This window comes from Dama dama, chromosome 5 (assembly GCF_033118175.1).
Source record: "Dama dama isolate Ldn47 chromosome 5, ASM3311817v1, whole genome shotgun sequence".
Classification (NCBI taxonomy): domain Eukaryota; kingdom Metazoa; phylum Chordata; class Mammalia; order Artiodactyla; family Cervidae; genus Dama; species Dama dama.
This window is the reverse complement of record NC_083685.1, coordinates 26259230-26279522: the sequence shown is the minus strand read 5'-3', so window position 1 is coordinate 26279522 and position 20293 is coordinate 26259230. Positions and strand designations below refer to the sequence as shown.

General features: G+C 42.7%; 1 protein-coding gene across 1 annotated transcript; it reads right to left on the bottom strand.

The window, feature by feature from the left end:
• Positions 1–7653: 7653 nt before the first annotated feature.
• Positions 7654–12401, bottom strand: RAN (RAN, member RAS oncogene family). The gene is made up of 7 exons (XM_061142132.1): positions 12283–12401; positions 11603–11648; positions 11073–11157; positions 10867–10992; positions 9501–9688; positions 9203–9373; positions 7654–9113 (listed from the first exon to the last, which is right to left on the bottom strand). The coding sequence occupies exons 2-7, from the start codon at positions 11636–11638 to the stop codon at positions 9069–9071; spliced, it is 651 nt and encodes a 216-aa protein (XP_060998115.1). The 5' UTR covers positions 11639–11648; positions 12283–12401; the 3' UTR covers positions 7654–9068.
• Positions 12402–20293: the final 7892 nt, after the last annotated feature.

The window sequence follows — 20293 nt, the reverse complement described above, 5'->3', positions numbered from 1 at the left end:
TTAAGTGTCTGTTAAGCGACAATTTCTCCCCTCTTTTTTTCTAGAAGGAAGTTGTTCTGTTCAGTTTTCCATATTCTGGATTTTGCAGACTTGTTCTGAATAGGGTGATTTTTTAATATTTAGTTAGTTAGTTATTTGGCTGTGCCAGGTCTTAGTTGCAGCATGCAGGATCTAGTTCCCTGACCATGGATCAAACCTGGGCCCCTGCATTGGGAGCGTGGAGTTTTAGCCACTGGACCACTAGAAAAGTTCCTGAAGAGTTTGATTTTAAAAAATATCTCTCTGATTCCATATTTCTATAAATTGGTGGTTACATTTAAGAGCTTGATTTGACTCTTGAAGCTTATCTTTGGGGCAGTAACATTTCACAGGTGGACTTTGGATAATAATATTGGCCATAGTGGCATAGTTTTACTCTGTCTCTGCATATAAAAACAGAGAAACTAGGGTAGCAAGAACAAAAAATATTACAGCATCTCAAAAAAACAAACAAGAAACCAAGTGGGGGAAAAACCACTGGTGTCTGGATGACCCATTTAGTACCAGCAACTCTGACAGAAAAAGGAAAAGAAAAGGCAACAGTGGGACTTCCCTGGTGGTCCAGTGGCTAAGACTCCACAATCCCAGTGCAGGGGGCCAGGTTAGATCTGCATGTTGCAACTAAAGATCCCACAAGCCACAACTAAGACCTAGAGCAACCAAATAAATACTTAAAAAAAAAAAAAAAAGGCAACAGGGCCACTGCAGGGTCTGAAGCAGAATCCCAAAGCAGTCAACAAGCTCTTCACCAAGGAGCAGAAAGCTGGCCAGTTGGACAGCACAACTGAGAGGCGTCCTGCACGGTGGAAGGTGGTGCTTCAGGGACCAACAGAGGCTGCAGCATCTTTATCTTGTAAATACAGGAAATTAACAAGCGTCTAAGCTGGACATTCATGCCCTTCAAACTTCATGTGTTGCAACCCTAACCCTCAGGGTGGCTGTATTTGGCGAAGGAGCCTACAGGGAGGCTTCTGAAAGTTCAGGACACTAAGCTCCCAAAAAGAAGCAAGAGAAACAGATTATGGTAGAAACTCGTATGAGACAGTTTCTGAAAGAGAAAGAAGAAAATAAGTAAACAAAATAATGTACAGTGAAATAATGCCAGAAAAACACCTCCTCTAGAAACGATTAAAACTATAACCTTAGTATTTCAAAATGAGCAAAAGTTATGAAAATAATGTAAGATATTAAATAAATAAATCTAGCCCCCAGAGAGTTATTTCCTTTTTAAAAATTTTTATTTAAGTATGGCTGATTTACAATGTTGTGTTAATTTCTGCCATTCAGCAAAGTGATTCAGTTACACACACATACATATTTGTTTTCAGATTCTTTTCCATTATGGCTTACCACAAGATATTGAATATAATAGTTCCCTGTGCTACACAGTATATGACTTTGTTATCAATCCTGTATATAATAGTTTACATTTGCTAACGCCAAACTCCCATTTATCCCTCCCTCACCACCCTCCCCTTGGTAACCAGTCTGTTCTGTGTTTCTGCAAGTCTGTTTCTGTTTCATAGGTATGTTCATTTGCATCGTATTTTAGATTCCATATATAAGTGATATCATAAGATATTTCTCTCTTTCTGGCTTACTTCGCTTAGTACGATAACCCCTAGGTGTATCCAAGTTACTGCAAATGGGACAATGCCTTTTAAGACACAATGATTTTCATAAACTGCAACCAAATAACCCCCTGCCCATTTCTAAGGGGGAAAAAAAAGGTTCAAACCATATATATACAAAAATGTTCCTGCAGTTATATTAAAAAAATGTGAATATGTTGGTTCTCAGCAATTATTTGAAAAGTACATAGTCTTTTTTAATACCATGTATGACAGGGTAAGTGATCACCCCCAAAGCCATCCCACACCTCGCTCTAACAGAACCCCAGATTTGTTCTGGATCTGTCAGTCCCCTTTCTTTGCAAGCACCCTCTTCTGTATCTCCCACAGCAGAGCAAAAGGTTCTGAGGGACTCCACCTGTGTGCTCCAGCCCCGGGCTCTGAATCAGCAGTGAGTCACAGGGACAGCGTTTCTAATGCCAGCAAGGGTGGGGACAGCAACATTGCTTCTGGAGTCAAGCATCAGGGCCAGGTCTAGATGGAAGCCTAGAGGAGGTGATGATCAGAGAAAGTGATGATTGAGGTGGGAACCAGAGAAGTTTTTTGGTTTTGTTCTGTGTTTTTCTTTTTTTAATTTTTATTATTTATTTATGGCTGTGCGTGGTCTTCATTGCCGCACAGGCATTTCTCCAGTTGTAGCAAGTGGGTCTTACTCTCTACTTGCTATGTGTGGGCTTCTCATTTCAGTGGCTGCTTTTGTTCCCGAGCTCGGGCTCTAAGCTCACAGGCTTCAGTAGCTGCAGCACGTGAGCTCAGCAGTTGTGGCACACCAGCTTAGTTGCTCCGGCAGGTGAGATCTTCCCAGACAAAGGATCAAACTTCTGTCTCCTGCACGGGCAGGTGGATTCTTTACCACTGAGCCACCAGGAAAGTCCTGTTTATTTGGCTGCACTACACAGCATGTGGGATCTCACTTCCCTGACCAAGGATTGAACTTGTGCCTCCTGCAGTGGAAGCGCAGTCTCAATCGTTGGACCACCAGGGAAGTCCCAGGAACTAGAGTTTTAAGGCACCATTTTATTAATAGTTCTGTATTATGACAAAATTTACCTGCTAACACAATCCCGTAAGTATAGGGGAAATCATGAAAACTCAAGGAACAAGACTCCTTAAATTTCCTAGCTACTCATTCTTCTTCAGTCTGCTCAGTGGAGCCAAATGCATTCTTACAAAGGAACAGCCATGGCTTATTCATGTCAATGTATGACAAAAACCACTACAATATTGTAAAGTAACTAGCCTCCAACTAATAAAAAATAAATGGAAAAAAAAATATATGAACAACAAAAAAAAGGAACAGGCCACCTCGGCCCCACTATTTAATTACTGGCAATTATTATTAAAAGGTACAAATACACCTGTAATGGCAAAATTGCTGGCAAAAAGAAACTAGTGAGCTCCCATTATATTTTTTGCAATTTAAGCTTTCAATTTCCTATCCTCATGGCAGTTTTCTTTGGTTAGCCCTACTTTTCTCCTAGATCTTCTCCCTATAAATCCAATCCCACCACCAGTCAATATTTTCTGAGCTCTGATTGGAGCATAACACAATATGAATCTTTAAAAAGGAGGTAAAAGTATACATCTCACTTTGAATATCTCTGGAATTCAAGTATCTCTAAAAACACAAAATATGAATTCACAGAATATGTGGCAGCAAGGGAACTATTTCATTAAATGTGTTTAATTCAGCAGGGACTATTAAATGTGCATCTTACATCACATCAGATACTGGGGATACAAAGCTTAATATGGCAAAACACAAATGCAAAAGATTTTTAAAATAATTTTCCACCCATATGCAAAACTTGAAATTTAGAGGGATTTCCCTGGTGGTCCAGTGACTAAGACTCTGCCTTCCCAATGCAGGGGGCCTGGGTTCAATCCCTTGTTAGGGAACTAGATCCCACATGCCTCAACCAAGAAGTTGTCTGCCCAAACTAAAGATCCCACATACTGCAACTAAGGCCCAGCACAGACAAACAAAGAGACATCTTTTTAAGTTAAAATTTAGAAACAGGACATACGAGTTCAGTGCATTTGCAAATAAGAGCTAGATTCATTCTGAAAACCAAAAGAAGAGCAAAGAAACATAATCTGACCAAATGGAAGAATGTGTCTGACAATGGGATGGCCTGTCCATGCTGTGGGTTGCTAGGTAATTATTGAAAGTGGCATAAAACCACCTGATGTAGAAAAGCCCCTAGTAGAAAGTGGAAAATGGTCATTAAACAGTATTATAGTATAATCCCACTCTTTGAGGAAACATTTGAAATATCAACAAAATGTTAACAGTTACCTCTAAAGAGTAAATGGAAAATGTGGTGGCTGTGTATGTTTTAACTGTTTAAATCCCTAAACTTTTAATATGTAAACTATATGACATTTTTCCCTTTGGGGAGAAAAAAAAAGACCAGACATATAAGGAAATTAAAAAAGCAAATGTTACCCCCAAGATTGCCCATCAGTTCACTTTACCAGTGTTGTCTAGAATATTCTTCCTAACAATTTGGTTTCCCATTTTTCCTGCCTAGAAGACCACAATACAACCATCTCTCCTAACCAATAGTTTTGCCTGTAAACCAACTGGCCTTGAATTCATAACTTCAAATAGGTTCAAGTCTCACCCTTACTGCTTGGGGAAGCACCTTGATTTTTCACCCCTTCATCTTAAGAAGGAAACTTATTTACAAAAGTCAAGATATGGAATTAACCTGTGCCCATTGACAGATGAATGGATAAGGAAAATATAGTGTGTACATTACATATAAATACATATGATGAAAAATTGTTCGGCCTTCAAAAAAGATGGAAATCCTGTCATTTACAATATGAATGAGCTGCAAGGACATTATGCTCAGTGAAGTAAGCCAAAGACAGAAAGACAAATAGTATATGGCAATAGTCCTATGTGGAATATAAAAAAATTGAACTCAGAAGCAGAGTAGGAAGGTGGTTGCCAGACTAAGGGGGTGGTGCAGGAGGGGGGAGATGGAGAGATGTTGGTCAAAGGGCACAAAGTTTCAGTTAGGCTGGATGAATGAGGTCTGGAGACCCAAGGTGACTGTGGGAATACTGTACTTTGAGTATTGTGACTGTAGTTAATACTGTATTGTTAAGATTGAAATGTGCTGAGTAATCTGAAATGTTCTCACTAGACACAAAAACTGTGAGGAGATGGATTTGTTGAATAGCTTGCTGTGGTTAACCATTTCACATGGTATATCAAAACATCACATGGCACACCATAAATACAATTTGTGTCAATTATGTTTCAGTGAAAAGTTGGGGAAACAAAATGGTTAACAAAAAAACATGATGCCCGGAATTCCTTATGGATATTTATTGTTCTCACTGAGATGCTTGCTGTATGAACATGTTGTAACCATGCCATCATCCTCCATTTTCTGAAATACTGCAGCAAAAAGTCAAGAGTGGACTTGAATGGGGCAAGGCTGGATTGTCACTGGGCCCTGGGCACCCACTGATGCTGCCAAGAAAATTTCTAAAAGGCCACTCTGACCCTTCTCCAGCTGCTCCCCATTGTGTTCTGAGTGTGGATTCTATGGATGGGCTTGAAGACCCCAGTGAGCCTCCAGCCAACCTGCATCCTGGGCCTGCACCACCCACTCTCCAGCCACACCCTCTGCCCTGGCCTTTTGCTCAAGCACTTTTCTCTCAGGAAACCTTCAGATTGCTAGCCTCCCTTCCAGGTCTCAAATAAATTCAATTCTTGTCATGCTTTCAAGGCAGTGTCTAAGTTTCCATCTTAGCATTCACTACAGTCATGACGTTTCTGCAGGTGCCTGACTGCCCATTTCCCAAGATGAAAGCTGCAAGGCCAGCATTACACCCCAGGGCATGGAGCTCAATTTAGGGAGTGAACTGCCCATGTGAGAAAAATACTGCTTATCTGGAATGGCATCTACTTTGCTTCTTAAAGGCAAGGAACTGAAAACTCAATGCAAGGGTCTTCTTCCACCTAACAGAACTATCATCTAACAGAACCGTCCTAATCTAATGACTCTTTATCTGGCAAAGCTCCTAATGAACCCCTTTCCCCACTCCTTTAAGGAGACAACCTGGAATAAATGGATAAAACGTAATGCAAACTACAAATCCCAAGGAGATACTTCAAAATACCAGACCGTAATGACATAAAATCCTCCCTGCCACTTCCCACCCCATTCCCAACAATCCCACCCTTCATCTCCAATCCCCGAATTCCTTTCCTCCTCAGGAATAAGAGATTTAAGGGACACAACTGAGCAAGACGGGGCTTCCCTGGTGGCTCAGATGATAAAGAATCCATCTGCAATGCTGGAGACCTGGGTTCAATCCCTGGGTTGCAAAGATTCCCTGGAGGGCATGGCAACCCACTCCAGCATTCTTGCCTGGAGAATCCCCATGGACAGAGGAGCCTGGCGGGCTGCAGTCCCTGGGGTTGCAGCTGAACACGACTGAGCGTTAAGCACAGCACAGCACAGCAAGACATAATCCTTGCCTTCATGACAATTAGACTAGTGAGAGAGACAATGTCAGATGCAAATTTACTGTTCTGACCAGAGCTGAGGCAGCTCAGGGACACGGCCACAGCAGGGACTCTTATTGCTGTTGTCACTTGAGTAGGGTCTGACTCTGCAACCCCATTAACTGCAGTACACCAGGCTTCTTTCACTATCACCCAGTTTGCTGAAACTCACATCCATCAAATCAGTGATGCTACCCAACCATCTCATCCTGTCACCCCCTTCTCCTCCTGCCCTCAACCTTCCCAGCAGCTGAAGTCTTTTCCAGCAAGGTGGCTCTTCACATCAGGTGGCCAAAGTGTTCAGTCCTTCCAATGAATATTCAGGGTTGATTTCCTTTAGGAATGACTGGTTTGATCTCCTTGCAGTCCAAGGGACTCTTCAACAGTCCTCCACAATTCAACTGACAAGGGAAACTGGAGCCAGTTTAACACTCCATGCGTGAGTTGCAGCACTTATCAAGTTTACTTCAGTAGGTACAGGTTCTGGAAAGAAACTAAAGCCTGGAATGACAGGGACCTAGCAGGCAGAGCTGCCAAGGATAACTCAGAGCCCTAACTAGTGAGAAGATAGAAACAACCTGGGTCTTTTCATCCCCAAAACAGCTTTGGGTTTGCAGGTTAACACGCATAGCCTTTTGTTAGCAGTGCTTGCCTGTCACGTAATTTTAGGATGAGTCCCAAGTTGTTCTACCAAGGAGGATGCCTGCAGCCACAACACAGGTGAAGGCATCTTCAAAAGACAAGGTCAGTTTCAGATGTACAACTATCAAGTCGAACCAATTTTAACCCATGTGCTCATTACTATTTCTTGAAGTCATCTTTCTTTACAAAAGAAAACAAGAAATTCTCACTATGAGAATCTGATGCACACCCAAGATCAGCCAGGAAATTGATCTTTGCAACTCTAATACATTTTTGGAAATCTCTGCCCTTTCCTAGATACTGAGATCAACAGGACCAAAAGGGTTTCTTAAAAATTGGCCAAGGAACATCACAAAACTGCTTTCAGAAACACTTTGTTTACTTTTACCAGTTTTGTTTTAATAAGCTAATACCAACTTGGCTTTCAACTGTAGGCTCCTCCCATTACACACCAGATTTGAAATTGAAGGGGAAATTTCCCCATTTGTGTGAACTAGACAGAGAAATGCATCCCCCACAAGGTAATTAACACCAGATGATCCAGAAAATCCAGGCAAAGTAGAAGCAGTATATTTTGCAATTTTCTTCCAAGAATGACTCAAATTCTCTCCCACCTCCAAGTAGCTCCCAAAATTTTACTGTTACATTTAGGCTTCAGAGTATTAGTCATACTGGCATTCTACATAAGGTTACAAATACATATCCCTCATGTATCTCAATGAAAGATTTCATCTGATCATGGGAAACTTCGTATCTGTTAAAGTGTGGTTCTGAACTGAATATAGCATAGCATATACATCAATTCAAATCTGTAAGTGAATCTATTAATATTTATTCAATATTTTAACAAATTAAAATGTATCCAATTTTACCCTTTACAGTCGATTTTTCCATATACTTAAAAAGGATCCTTCCCTACTTCTAGGTAGGAAAGTAATCATTTAAGGATAATTGGACATCTAAAGAACTTTGGTAAACTGAACTATAGTACAGTAGTACTTACAAGAGGAAAATAGCTCGTCTTGATTTCTAATTGCTACAGTATGGTGTCAGTGAGATCAAACTCAGGCAAGACAGACCCAATTCATGTTTACATGTGGAAACCATACAACGTTAAGTGGTTAATCTACTGAAAGTTTGGCAGTCTGTTCACATCACTGAGAGGCTTACCTAAGACCTACTTTTATGCTGCAGCATCCTGTGGTGTTCTTGCACCACCCCAGAAAAATTCTTTGGGGAGAGAAAAATCACCAAAGCTGTGATATATCCATTGAAATCCTTAATCTTTGATAACCTTTAAAGCTGGGGAGTACTTAACAGCAGGTAAACATGGAACATCTTCCTAGAATGCCAACTTTACATTAAACATGTAACATCAAAAAAAACAAAAGTAAATGCACAATTATATTCATATTTAACAGACGAGATGTCCCTCAAGTTCCTGCAACCATTTGTATGATTTCATTGGACTTTGACAAGCTCTACATTAGAAAATGGTTACTTCTGCCATAAGATGCAAATATAATTAAGATATCTGTTTGAAACATCTGAAACAGGTACCACCTTTGACAGGTCACATAAATCTCATCCCTAGGTGACACTACCTAAGCCCAAAGGCAGGTGGGGTTGGTGTTATTTTAGCCTAACTATTGATAGTACTTACACCTCTTATCAAATACAATACTGTTGACTTGTCATTACGTTTATGTGAAATGATTCAAGTATACAAAAAATTAGGAGCATTTAACCCAAAGACATCAAGTTAAGTGGTAATAGCAAAGGCAATTCAAATAGTAACATGGCACAACTTTCCCTGTTAGCGGTTTTAAAATACTCATTTAAACAAGGGATGAGTTCACTTGCTTAGATATTTGAAATACAACTTTATTCTGATTCTAAACGAAAAGGAATGGGAATGACAGTAACAAACAAGATTCCACCTCTCAATATTGTCATGTGACTATAGCAGTCTTATATTTGAAACTCAAGGAGGAAACAACTGTGTTCCAAAACACCTAAATATGCAGGTCCAAAAAATGAAGGTATTTTTTTTTTTTAAACTGCCACATTCACTCCAAAGCCCATCCATCTCCTTCAGCATCCAAAGATTAAGCACATGTTCTGCTTAGCTATATAATAAAGTGGCAAACACGCTGCACCACTGACATCACAGGACAGTTGCCTATAAAACTAGACTTCTGACGCTGGGCCCCAGCTTCACTTTCTCACAGGTCATCATCTTCATCCGGGAGAGCAGTTGTCTGAGCAACCTAGACAAAGAGATGGAAATGTTACAATGCTCCAGATGAAAAGCACCAGGAATCTAAAAGCATTCATCACTGAGACATAAACACCATACCTCTAAATCGTGCTCGTACTGTGCTGCCAAGGCTGGGTCCATGACCACCTCTGGCGGGGCAAGAGCAGGCATGGCGACAAACTCCAAGTTAGGGTCTCCAATCAATTTTCTAGCAAGCCAGAGGAAGGGCTTTTCAAAGTTGTAGTTACTTTTGGCAGAAATGTCATAGTACTGTTTAAAAGAATGGTGAGTTAATTTTAAAAACCCATACATCAAACACATTAATAAATCACTGTAATGGACTTGCATCATAATTTTAACTAAAGAATTAAAATTCTATAAGCTTTAAGAAACATACCTGAAGATTCTTCTTTCGGTGGAAGACAATTGACTTTGCCTTAACCTTTCTGTCCTTAATATCCACTTTGTTGCCACACAACACAATTGGGATGTTCTCACACACTCGTACCAGATCTCTATGCCAGTTAGGCACATTCTTGTAAGTAACTCTTGATGTTACATCAAACATTATAATGGCACACTGAGCTGAAAGAAATATTCACAGTGATCAGTACATGCCTGTGAATTTACTACATAAAGAAAAATGCTTACCATTTCTATTTAATCTTTCCATCTACAATACTTCATAAACTGTCTCAGCCTCAGAATGTATCTAAAGTTGATCAATGATAACAGCACCATTTCAGAATTCACCTCCCATATTCTAAGTATCTAGAAATCTATCCTTTGAAAAACAGCCATGATAAAGCTGCTTAGCATAATATATTATGGATTTTTAACTAAAGAATTTGGGGATGGGGGGAGGGGAGAAGACCCTTGCATTTATATGAACTCAAGTAAAAGCAAAAGACATGGAAAGGTTTCCAACAATTTTCATCAAATGAGCAAGAGTGTTAGATGAGTATTTTCTGTTCATCTTTTTCGCTCAGTTTAACAAGCATTTATTTACTTTGTCTTTTTAAATTTAAAATCAAACATTTTCAAAAAAATACTCTGCAAAATCTAGTACAATCAAAGAGAAATCAGCTGGTCTTGTAACAGCATTTTATAAGATAGAAAGCCTAGCTCCTCTGGCCCAGTATCAAATAGGTCGTTGTTGTCTTAGTCCATAAGTCATGTCTGACTCTTTTGCAACCCCATGGACTAGCCCACCAGGATCCTCTGTCCATGGGAGTTCCCAGGCAAGAAAACTGGACTGGTTTGCCATTTCCTTCCTGACCCAGGGATCGAACTTGTGTCTCCTGCATTGGCATAAGAGTTCTTTCTTTACCACTATGCCACCAAGGAAGCCCATCAAAAGGTTCACTACCTTTTTAACAATGCACAAGAAATAATTATTGGCAACCACCAAACATATGCCCAAACATAAACTTCTACTGAAGCTGTAGCAACAGCTGTCTGTTGCTTACTGTCTTCAAATTAAGAGCCTCAACTTAAAACTATACAGTGTATTTCAAAACAGGGCCTTATCATGACACAAGCATGTAATCAATCAAATGGCACAAGACAACCTTCACAAAATTTTCCTCCCCTCAAATGGTCAACTCCCTGGAGTCAGTACATGTTTTGAATTGAATTGAATCACATAATTTCCAATTCAGTCAGCATTACCAACATCTTTACTTGAGTAGATCTATTCCTAAGTAACCCTGGAGACTAAGCTACAAATCCTCTCAAAAACTTGTTACAAATCAGATACCTACCTTGTATATAATAGCCATCTCTCAGTCCACCAAATTTCTCCTGACCAGCTGTATCCCATACATTGAACTTAATAGGTCCTCTGTTGGTATGGAACACAAGAGGATGGACCTCAACACCCAAGGTAGCTGGAACATAGGGATTGCAAGTTAGTCAATGGAACGCAAATATTTTACACACATGTCCACAAATGGTTCCCCCCACATACCTACATACTTCTTCTCAAATTCACCAGTCAGATGACGCTTCACGAATGTAGTTTTTCCAGTACCACCATCACCAACCAAAACAAGCTGTCGGAAACCAAATTTTTGAAGTAAACGCCAAAACATGTAACACTTCAGGACCCCAGGATTATGACGCTGTTAAGATTTTCTGCACAATTTAACTTACACAACAAAAGTTTATATACTACCTAAATACACTGACAACAAAGAACCTTAATCAAGCGGCCCTGTCCCATCTAACGAACGACTTGAATCAGCGAAACTTTCTGAGCCCTGCTTCCCTGTCCGCAGGGTGGGGCCAGCACCCCCATCTCGTTATCGGGGGGACCGAAGGCACTGCCGCAGCAGGAGCACGTTGGCTGACGAAGCAGGCCGTCCGCACGCGCTTGCGGTCATAAAGGAGATACTGCAAATAAGACTGTCTGGACTAGAGTGCCCCCCCAAAGCTGCCTCTCCTTCAGAGCCCTTCGTGTTCACTGCAGCACACCCCCAACTCACGAGCGTTACCTACTTTGAACTGAACTTGGGGTTCTCCTTGGGCAGCCATCGCGATGTTACTGCGAGGAAAGGAAAAAGAAGTAAGGCCCGCTGCACGGCGGCGCGGGCCGGGGGCCGCATGGCCAGACCCGCCCCACGTGCCCAGGCCCACAAAGGCCTCCACCGAAAAGCCCGGCCGCCCGCATCCCACCTCCTACCGCCAGTACACACACATGCGGGTGGGCGGGGGCCGAAGAGAGCGCGATGGCGATGGTGGCATCGCTCTCCAGCAGGACTCCTCGGCCACCGGATCGTGGCGTGCACCGCTCGAAGCGGAGACCGAGCGGAGAAGAGGCCCGCTCGGCGTGGAGGCCGAGGCGCGGAAAGCGCCTGGTCACCGCCAGCGGCCAGGCCGCGCCATCCTGTCCGTCCCACGGCCCTACCCCCAAGCCGCCCTTCGGCCCTCCGCCCGGCCGCATCTCCCCTCCTCCCCAGCGGCCGGTACGCCGGCCACCCCTCCGCACCGACAGTCCGCCCGACCCACCGCAGCTCGCGTCCCGGCGCCCTCACGGCCTCCGCGGCAGGGGAGAGAGAAGAACTCTCCGCCCAGAGGACTCGGTAAACCGCCTGCTCATGGCCGCCTCCCGCCGCTACCTGGACCCCCCAACACCCGCCCCCACTCCAGCCCCACGGCCCCCGCCCCGTCCCCACTACCTTCCAGAAGCGTCTCCGCGCCCGTCTGACTGAGGGCTGGAAAGATGGCGGAAGCGCAATTCAAATGCCCGGAGACGCAGCCGACGCCGGCGCGCGCCGAGGAAGGGCGGGGCAACGGCGCCGCGCCGCTCCCACGTGGCCCGACGCGCGCGCGCACGCAGGCCGCCCAAGCTTCGGCGGCCCCACCCGTCGGCCTGGCGCGTAAGGGAGAGGCTCTAGGCGCACCGGGAGAGGGAGGCAACGCGGTCGCGCGCACGCACGCCGGCCCACGAGGCCATGTGCGCCAGCCCGGGGGCGGGTTCGCGCGCGCGCATGCGCGGACGGCGACGCGGCGCGCCCTGCTGCCACCGCGGGAACAGAACTAGGAGGAGAAGCCGAGGCCCCCTTGGGCGGGAAACTCGCGGGGTGGCCCACACAAAGGCCCTGCCCCCGCGTACAAACACGGCACGCAGGCCCGGGGCGGGCGCCATGTTGGGGTGCGGGTCGCCCCATCCCCCTTCCCCTCCCGCTCCATCCCGGCGCCCCCGTTATCAGTCGGGAACTTACCAGAAGTAGAAAGCCAGCCACCTTTTCTTTAGAACATCTAAGTGGTCAGCAGCTTTTGTGGCCTTATTCTGCAAAAAGGATGATGAAATTTAGTGTGTCCAACCTTGGCAGCTCTTTTCATCTTAGTGACAAATAGGATGCAATCAATGACTAGGTTCCAGGCGCTTGCAGGGATAAGGCTATCAAGGGTCCAGACAACTTACCACGCATAAAACTTAATCTGTTGGGGCCACCTCTCATCTTCGTCAGAGATAGGAAGTGAGACTACCTCAAGCTCAACAAGTATAGGTTTATTAACATTCCTTTGCTTTCAGCAAGATGGCTGAATGCAGTCCTCCAATCTCACAGCGTAAATATAAGGCCAACTTTTGACATTTGTCTGGACAGCCACAGATTCTTTTCTTTTTTTAAGGGATGTAAGGCACAACCTGATGACTATAGTTAATGCTAGGGTTTATTTATTAATTTATTTCATGCTGCAGCCTCCAAAATAAATAACTCTTAGGTCCCACCCAGGGATTGAACCCCTACCCCTTGCATTTGGAGAGCAGAAGCTTAACCACTGGACCACCAGGGAAGTCCCTGCCCCAGATACGTTTTTTTAAAGTATAAAAATTTTTAAATTCATTTATTTTTTAATTGAAGGATAATTGCTTTACAATATTGTGTTGGTTTTTGCCATAATCAACATGAACCAACCATAGGTATACATATATTCTGTCCCCCTTCCATCTCCCTCCCACCTCCTAGCCCATCCCACCCTCTCAGGGTGTGAGTTTCCTGAGTCATACTGCAAATTCCCACTGGCTATCTATTTTACATACGCTTGTGTGTATGTTTCCATGCTACTCTCTCCATTCTGCCCTGGCTCTCTTCTTCCAACTCCCCCATCCCATGTGGATTAGTCTGTTCTCTATGCCATCTGCAGATTCTTTTTCTTTATTAATTTATTTTTTATTGAAGGATAATTGCGTTACAGAATTTTGCTGTTCTCTGTCAAACCTCAACATGAATCAACCCAGATTCTTAAACTACTATGTTGGTTCCCCACCCTCCCCCACCTGCCCCCACCCGCCCCCTGCTCCTCCCCAACCAAGCATCCATGGCTGACAGTAAGAGCAGGCAGCTAATGGCCCTATCAGGATAGTTAAGTTCCCCAGAAAAGATTCCCCCATGGGGACTCTTCCCAGAGCAAAGAGAACCCAAATGGCCAAGGAGTTAGCCACGCAGTCCTGAGCATGTTTGCTGGCAGGTCTGCTGGGAATCTAAGTGACGCAAATTGGGCACAACACATCTGAGAACCTGCCTGCTGGGAACTCAAATCCAAGTGCCCCCAAGAACCCTCAGGAAAACACCAAGCAGATCTTGATGCTGCTGGTGGGCATGTAAATTGGCTTGGCCACTTGGGAAGATAGAAGCTGGTAAAACACACATAAATGTCCATGGCTTTATTTCCATTTTTAGGGAGCTGTCCTAGACTTCAGTTCACACATATGCCCAAGGAAACAAGTATCAGGAGGCTCACTGCAACGTTTTTTATAGTTGTTGTTGTTGTTATCCAGATGCTCAGTCATGCCTGATTCTTTGAGACCCCGTTAACTGCAGCCCGCCAGGCTTCCCTGTCCTTCACCATGTCCCAGAGTTTGCTCAAACTTATGTCTGTTGAGTTGGTGATGCCATCCAACCATCTCGTCCTCTGTCATCCCCTTCTTGTCCTGTCTTCAATCTTTCCCAGCATCAGGGCCTTTTCCAATGAGTTAGCTCTTTGCATCAGGTGGCCACAGTATTGGAGCTTAAGCTTTAGCATCAGTCCCCCCAATGAATATCCAGGATTGATTTCCTTTAGGATTGACTGATTTGATCTCCTTGCAGTCCAAGGGTCTCTCAAGAGTCTTCTCTCTTACAATAACAAAAGGTGAAACTTAGGTACATGTCCATCAACAGGAAAATTTATAAATAAAATATATCTGTACTATGGGTTTACTGTACAGAAAGTCATTGAATCAACATGGTTAGGTAGATCTCAAAAAGCTAATACTGAGAAAAGAAGCAAGTTGAAGGAAGATGTGATGATAGCTTTAAAAAGTCTTTAATTTTATAGAGGCTATACATATATATTATAACATTGTTTAGGTAAGTTTTTTACAAACACATAAAAAACCATTAACTCTTGGACATATGTACATTCTTTTTTTTTTTTTTTTTAATTGACTGCAAGGATATAGGCTGAGTTCCGATGGCTATTGCTTCATAGTGGTAAAAAGGAATATGATGGAATCTGGCCAAAGAGGTCAAAGAAGATTTTAACTTTATTTACAATGTTGTATTTCTTCTTTCTAAAAAGTGATCGAAACAAGTATGAAAGCCTATTAACCATTATATAATTCTGGGTGGTGAGAATATCATGTATATACCTTTTGTTATTTAAAAAAAATTTTCTTCTGACAAAAAAGCTAAAGGGAAGTTTGCCAAACCAGGCGTATTAACTCTTCTTGAACCAGCCACCTAGACAGAATTCCCAGGTGATTGGTTTGTTTGCATTTTACAGAGGTCTTTCTTGTCTTGGTCATCCAGTGTGGATTGCAAGCCTATGCTTAACCTCCACTTAATTGTTGTCAGTACAAAATTGTCAAATGCAAAAAAGAGTTACAAAAACCGTACGAGAAATTTCAGCATCTATTACCTCTGGTTTCCCCAAATGTTAATATTGTTTAGTTGATCATTTGTCTTTATCATCCTAACCTTCTATCAATGTATATATATATCGTACATACATGATTCTTCTATAGATCATATATGTGTGTGTGTGTGTGTATATATATATATATATATATATATATGATTTTTTTTCCACTGCCATGTTTGACAGTAAATAGCACACAGAACACCCCTCTCTGTCTATTGTTTAGAACCTCAGGATGGGACTTCCCTGGTGGTCCAGGATACAACTCTGCACTCCTAAGACAGGGGTCCAGGTTCAATTCCTGGTCACGGAACTATAGATTCTGCATGCTGCAGTTAAGACCCAATGCAGCCAAATAAATACATAAATAAAAATAAATATAAATAAATAGATGAATATGCTTGCTTTCTCCTCAGAAAGCAGGCTGTAGTTTAAAAAACAAAAACAAAACTTAAGGACATTCTATTATATAACCACTGCACACTTGGCAAAATTAGGAAATTCAAATTGTTACAATTCTATTTAATGTACAGGACTTAAATGGCATTTGTCTCCCTCCTGCCCTTATCTGGTACAGTACTCTTCAGGATCACACATTATGTTGACCTGTCCAGTCTCTCTTCTTTTTAACTGAAATATAGTTGATTTACAATATTTTGTTAATTTCTGCTATACAACAAAGTGATTCCATATATATATATATACATTTAAAAATATTCTTTTCCATTATGATTTATCATAGGATATTGACTATAGTTCTCTGTACTTACAGTTGGACCTTGTTTTGCATGTGTGTGTGTGTTTTGTTTTTGTTTTGCCCATGCCACACAGCTTGCAGGATCTTAGTTTCCTAATCAGGGATTGACACTGGGCCTTCAGCAGTGAAAGCCCAGAGTCCTAATCACTAGACTGCCAGGGAATTCCCCAGATGGACCTTGTTTATCCATTCCAACCTCCCACTCCATCCATCCCCCAGCCCCCTTCCCCTTGGCTGCCACCAGTCTGTTCTCTATGTGCATGACTCTTGCTTCTGTTTCATGGATAGATTCATTTGTGTCGTATTTTAGATTCCACTTATAAGTGATATCACATGGTATCTGTCTTTCTTTCTTTCTGTCTAGTCTCTTTTAATCCAGGGCAGTACCTTCCTCTTTGTCTCTGGCTGGGTATTTAATAGTCCAGTTACTTTGTAGACTGTCCTGCCATTTGGATGTGTCTCATATTTCCTCAGGACTAAGATTCAGGGTATGCAGTTTGGGTCAGGACACCCTAGCAGTGATGCTATGTCCTTCGCAGTGCATCCTACCAAGAGGTACAGAACAACCTTCTGAAAACATCAGACCATCCTTCTCCCTTCTTAATCTCTGTAACCGTTTCCTATCTGTTATACTCAGATACATGAAGTCCATGGCCAGGCCCTGTATGACCTATCGTGTGCCTACCCCTCTAGTCCATCTCAAGCCTCTCTCATTGTAATCCCATGACAGCCACACAAACCTTTCTGAACCTTACCTTGGCCAAGTTCATTCCTACCCCAGGGCCTTTGCACTTACTGATCCTCTGCCTAAAATGCTCTGTCTCCACATCTTTGCCTGACTGGCTCATTCTTACTCTTCAGGTCACAGCTCAAAGGCCACCTCCTCCAAGAGGCCCATCCTGATCACCCTTTCAAAGGTGGTCCCACCACACCAGCCATTCCCCATCTCAGGCACTATTCTATTTTCCCCAGAACACTTACCACTACTGAAAATACCTTGCTTAATTATTCACATGCTTGCTTTTCTAAAATCTTTCTTTTCCTCACTAGAATAAGCTAAGTGCCTCATTTGTCATCATGTTCAAGATATTCAGTGACTGACACTGAATGGGAACACAGTGAATTTTTGTTGAATTATTGAGTGAATTGCTCTGAATTCTTTCTGAATACAGAGAGAGTCATCAGAAACAGCAACATTATAATCTAATAAAAATAATAGTAATTTAAATATAAAACAGTAGAATTTAAATAATGCTATTTCATATCAAAGACTAATCACAAAGCAGATAACTTAAACGTTAACCACCTATGGGGTCAAGGTTTTCTTTTTTTGACATCGCTTCCCAGATGTGACTGTACACGTGAATCACCTGGGAATCCTTTTTTTTTATGCCATGCCACATGGCATGTGGGATCTTATTTCCCTGACCAGGGATCAAACCCACAGCACTTGCATTGGAAGCATGGAGTCTTAACCACTGGACCACCAAGAAAGTCCCCCAAATTTTCTATTTGTGCAATTTCCATCAATTTTTTTTACTTTGCAGACCAATAAGAAAGCCTTCCTCAGCAATCAATGCAAAGAAATAGAGGAAAACAGAATGGGAAAGACTAGAGATCTCTTCAAGAAAATTAGAGATACCAAGGGAACATTTCATGCAAAGATGGGTTCGATAAAGGACAGAAATGGTATGGACCTAACAGAAGCAGAAAATATTAACAAGAGGTGGCAAGAATACACAGAAGAACTGTACAAAAAAAGATCTTCACGACCCAGATAATCACGATGGTGTGATCACTCACCTAGAGTCAGACATCTTGGAATGTGAAGTCAAGTGGGCCTTAGAAAGCATCACTACGAACAAAGCTAGTGGAGGTGATGGAATTCTAGTTGAGCTGTTTCAAATCCTGAAAGACGATGCTGTGAAAGTGCTGCACTCAATATGCCAGCAAATTTAGAAAACTCAGCAGTGGCCACAGGACTGGAAAAGGTCAGTTTTCATTCCAATCCCTAAGAAAGGCAATCCCAAAGAATGCTCACGCTACCGCACAATTGCACTCATCTCACACGCTAGTAAAGTAATGCTCAAAATTCTCCAAGCCAGGCTTCAGCAATATGTGAACCGTGAACTTCCAGATGTTCAAGCTGGTTTTAGAAAAGGCAGAGGAACCAGAGATCAAATTGCCGACATCCGCTGGATCGTCGAAAAAGCAAGAGCATTCCAGAAAACATCTATTTCTGCTTTATTGACTATGCCAAAGCCTTCCATTGTGTGGATCACAATAAACTGTGGAAAATTCTTCAAGAGGTGGGAATACCAGACCACCTGACCTGCCTCTTGAGAAACCTGTATGCAGGTCAGGAAGCAACAGTTAGAACTGGACATGGAACAACAGACTGGTTCCAAATAGGAAAAGGAGTACATCAAGGCTGTATATTGTCACCCTGCTTATTTATTATATGCAGAGTACATCATGAGAAACGCTGGGCTGGAAGAAGCACAAGCTGGAATCAAGATTGCCGGGAGAAATATCAATAACCTCAGCTATGCAGATGACACCACCCTTATGGCAGAAAGTGAAGAGGAACTAAAGAGCCTCTTGATGAAAGTGAAAGAGGAGAGTGAAAAAGTTGGCTCAAAGCTCAACATTCAGAAAACTAAGATCATGGCATCTGGTCCCGTCACTTCATGGCAAATAGATGGGGAAACAGTGGAAACAGTGTCAGACTTTATTTTCTTGAGCTCCAGAATCACTGCAGATGGTGATTGCAGCCATGGAATTAAAAGACGCTTACTCCTTGGAAGGAAAGTTATGACCAATCTAGATAGCATATTAAAAAGCAGAGACATTACTTTGCCAACAAAGGTCCGTCTAGTCAAGGCTATGGTTTTTCCAGTGATCATGTATGGATGTGAGAGTTGGACTGTGAAGAAAGCTGAGCGCCGAAGAATTGATGCTTTTGAACTGTGGTGTTGGAGGAGACTCTTGAGAGTCCCTTGGACTGCAAGGAGATCCAACCGGTCCATCCTAAAGGAGATCAGTCCTGGATGTTCACTGGAAGGACTGATGCTGAAGCTGAAACTCCAATACTTTGGCCACCTCATGTTAAGAGTTGACTCATTGGAAAAGACCATGAGGCTGGGAGGGATTGGGGGCAGGAGGAGAAAGGGACGACAGAGGATGAGATGACTGGATGGCATCACCAACTCGATAGGCATGAATTTGAGTAGAATCCAGGAGTTGGTGATGGACAGGGAGGCCTAGCGTGCTGCAATTCATGAGATCACAAAGAGTTGGACACGACTGAGCGACTGAACTAAACTGAATGGAAGTTATTCATAAAAATTTCATTATCGAATTCATTCATCAATCCAGCTGATGAATATTGGAAACTTATCAAATGAGATATTTTATCTGACAGCCAATATTCTGCACTGGGAGCACAAGGATGCATAGATTATATGTTAGCTCATAGCATTAGCACAGAAATTGTCTTCCTTAAAATCAAAAGGGAGAGAATTGTATAGATTCATACCCTATGGTTCTTTGATCTGTTTCTTCTAAAGATCGGAATGGTGTAGAGGGGACACTTTGATGGTCCATGAACAAATCCAGCCTTCATAGGTGTTTGTCCTACTCTGGGTGGGGGGAATCACAACATGCTGTACATCTGAAATAGTTGCCAGGGTTTTTAAATGTGATGGTTTTGGGAGTTCCCTGGTGGCTAGTGATTAGGATTCTGGGCTTTCACTGGGTGGCCTGGGTTCAATCCCTGGTCAGGGAACTGAAATCCCAAAATCTGAGTGGTCAAAAAAAGAAGTGATGATTTTAAAATAAGTCCACAATCCTTTGATTCGCCTCCTTTCAAAAGCTTAAACTAATTCCCCTTTCCTGGAATGTGGGCCAGGCTTAGTGACTCACTTCTAGCGAACTTAGTGACTCACTTCTAACCAATGCAGGGTGTCACAGTGGACAGTGTAACCTGACTTAAGTCACTGAGGCTCTGGGGCTTCCACCTTGCT